General features: G+C 71.9%; 1 protein-coding gene across 1 annotated transcript; it reads left to right on the top strand.

Annotated features, from left to right (window-relative positions):
- Positions 1-994: 994 nt before the first annotated feature.
- AURANDRAFT_21746 (hypothetical protein) lies at positions 995-1954 on the top strand (the record flags this gene model as incomplete). The annotated part of the gene is made up of 1 exon (XM_009036256.1): positions 995-1954. A coding segment is annotated over one exon (960 nt), but the record flags the coding sequence as incomplete, so codon positions are not given.
- Between the last annotated feature and the right edge of the window lie 33 nt (positions 1955-1987).

Raw genomic sequence — 1987 nt, 5'->3', positions numbered from 1 at the left:
AGAAGGACCGCCGCGTCTTTTTTCGTGAAAGAAACAGCGAGATGCAGGGGCGTGAACAATCTTAATGGGTGCCGATCGGTCGCTCCAACGTTGGCGCCGCGCTTCACAAGCCATCGAATGCTTTTGCACCAGCCTCGTTGCGCAGCCCAACACAGGCGCCGCGTCAATATTCCATTGCTTCCTATAGTTTTGAAATACACAGGCTCATTGATGTCTCGGCCCGCGGCGTAACCTTCCCGTGCTTCGGCGAGGAAGTCGGGCTCGGCGGGGTCCATCGGGCTGCTGCGGGATTGGGCCATGCTAGAGCTCCAATGCGTATGCATCTTGCGTATGCTAGCCTTCGATGAAGCCGCAATTGCCTTTACGAGGCAGCCCCGCCGTCAACTGGCAATGGCCCGCGCCGAGGCGACGATCAAGGCGGCGCAGAAGTGGCGGTCCTGCGCCGCCGTGGGCGACTACGGCGAGGCGCTCAAGGAGCTGGATCTCTGCAAGGTGCTCGTGCGCGCGGCCCAGGACGCGGAGCCCCGCGGGTCCGAGGCGCGGAAGCGCTGGGCCGTCGCCGGCGACGAGCTGCTCGAGTCGGACAGGATGCTCAAGGGCTACCTCGCGGCCCTCGACGGCGTCCCGCGGACTTGCGGCACCGAGCGGGCGCCGCGGCCGCGGACGCCGCGCGAGCGTTCGCCGCCCGGCGACCCCGTCGTCTGGCCACCGCCGATCGGCGCCCGCGGCCCGGCACCGGCCCGGCGCGCCGCCCTGGGCGCGGGCCGACGGCGGCCAGGGCGTGATCCGCGAGCCCGGGCCCGGCCGCGGCCGGGCCCGCGGCGCCGACGCGCGGCCCGCGCGCGCGCCGGAGAAGCGGAAGCCCGCGGTGCCGCCCGCGCGCGTCGCGCCGCGCGAGCCGCGGCGCGCGCCCGCGCGGCGGCCGAGCGCGGCCCCGGCGGCCGACGGCGCGGCCCCCAAGTACAGCGACCACGCGCGCGAGGCGGGGCTCTGCGACGTCGAGCTCATCGAAGGCATCGAGCGCGACATCGTCGAGACGGGCGTGTCCGTGACCTGGGACGAGATCGCGGAGCTCAAGGAGGCGAAGCAGCTCCTCCAGGAGGCCGTCGTGCTCCCGCTCTGGATGCCCGACTTCTTCCGGGGCATCCGGCGGCCCTGGAAGGGCGTGCTCATGTTCGGCCCGCCGGGCACGGGCAAGACGATGCTCGCCAAGGCCGTCGCGGCCGAGTGCAAGACGACGTTCTTCAACGTGTCCGCGTCGACGCTGTCGTCCAAGTGGCGCGGCGAGTCCGAGAAGATGGTGCGCCTCCTCTTCGACATGGCGCGGTGGCACGCGCCGAGTACGGTCTTCTTCGACGAGATCGACTCGCTCGCGGGCCAGCGCGGCGGCGCGAACGAGCACGAGGCGTCGCGGCGCGTCAAGACGGAGCTCATGGTCCAGATGGACGGCGTCGCCGGCGGGTCCGGCGACGCGCCCGAGGACGCGGGCGCCGAAGCCGCGCCGCGGACCGTCATCGTCCTCGCGGCGACGAACACGCCCTGGGAGCTCGACGAGGCGCTCCGGCGGCGCCTCGAGAAGCGCATCTACATCCCCCTGCCGACGGCGGCGGGCCGGGCCGCGCTCTTCGAGATCAACATGAAGTCCGTCGACGTCGCCGACGACGTCGAGCTCGACGACCTCGCCGCGAAGACGGACGGCTACAGCGGCGCGGACGTCGCCAACGTCTGCCGCGACGCGGCCATGATGTCCGTGCGCCGCGTCATGGAGGCCGCGCGCGCCAAGGGCCTCAGCGGCGCGGAGATGCAGCGCGAGCTCGCGGCCAACCGCGGCGCGATGCAGGCCGACGTGTCCATGGAGGACTTCCTCAACGCGATCCGCAAGGTCCGCGGCTCCGTCGGCTCCGCGGACCTCCAGAAGTACCGCGACTGGTCCGACGAGTTCGGCGCGGCCTAGGCCGGGGCGGACCGGGGCGGACCTTTACAACGC

Source organism: Aureococcus anophagefferens (assembly GCF_000186865.1).
Source record: "Aureococcus anophagefferens unplaced genomic scaffold AURANscaffold_4, whole genome shotgun sequence".
NCBI lineage: Eukaryota > Pelagophyceae > Pelagomonadales > Pelagomonadaceae > Aureococcus > Aureococcus anophagefferens.
Note: the sequence above shows the minus strand (reverse complement) of the source record. Positions and strands in the feature narration are given on the sequence as shown.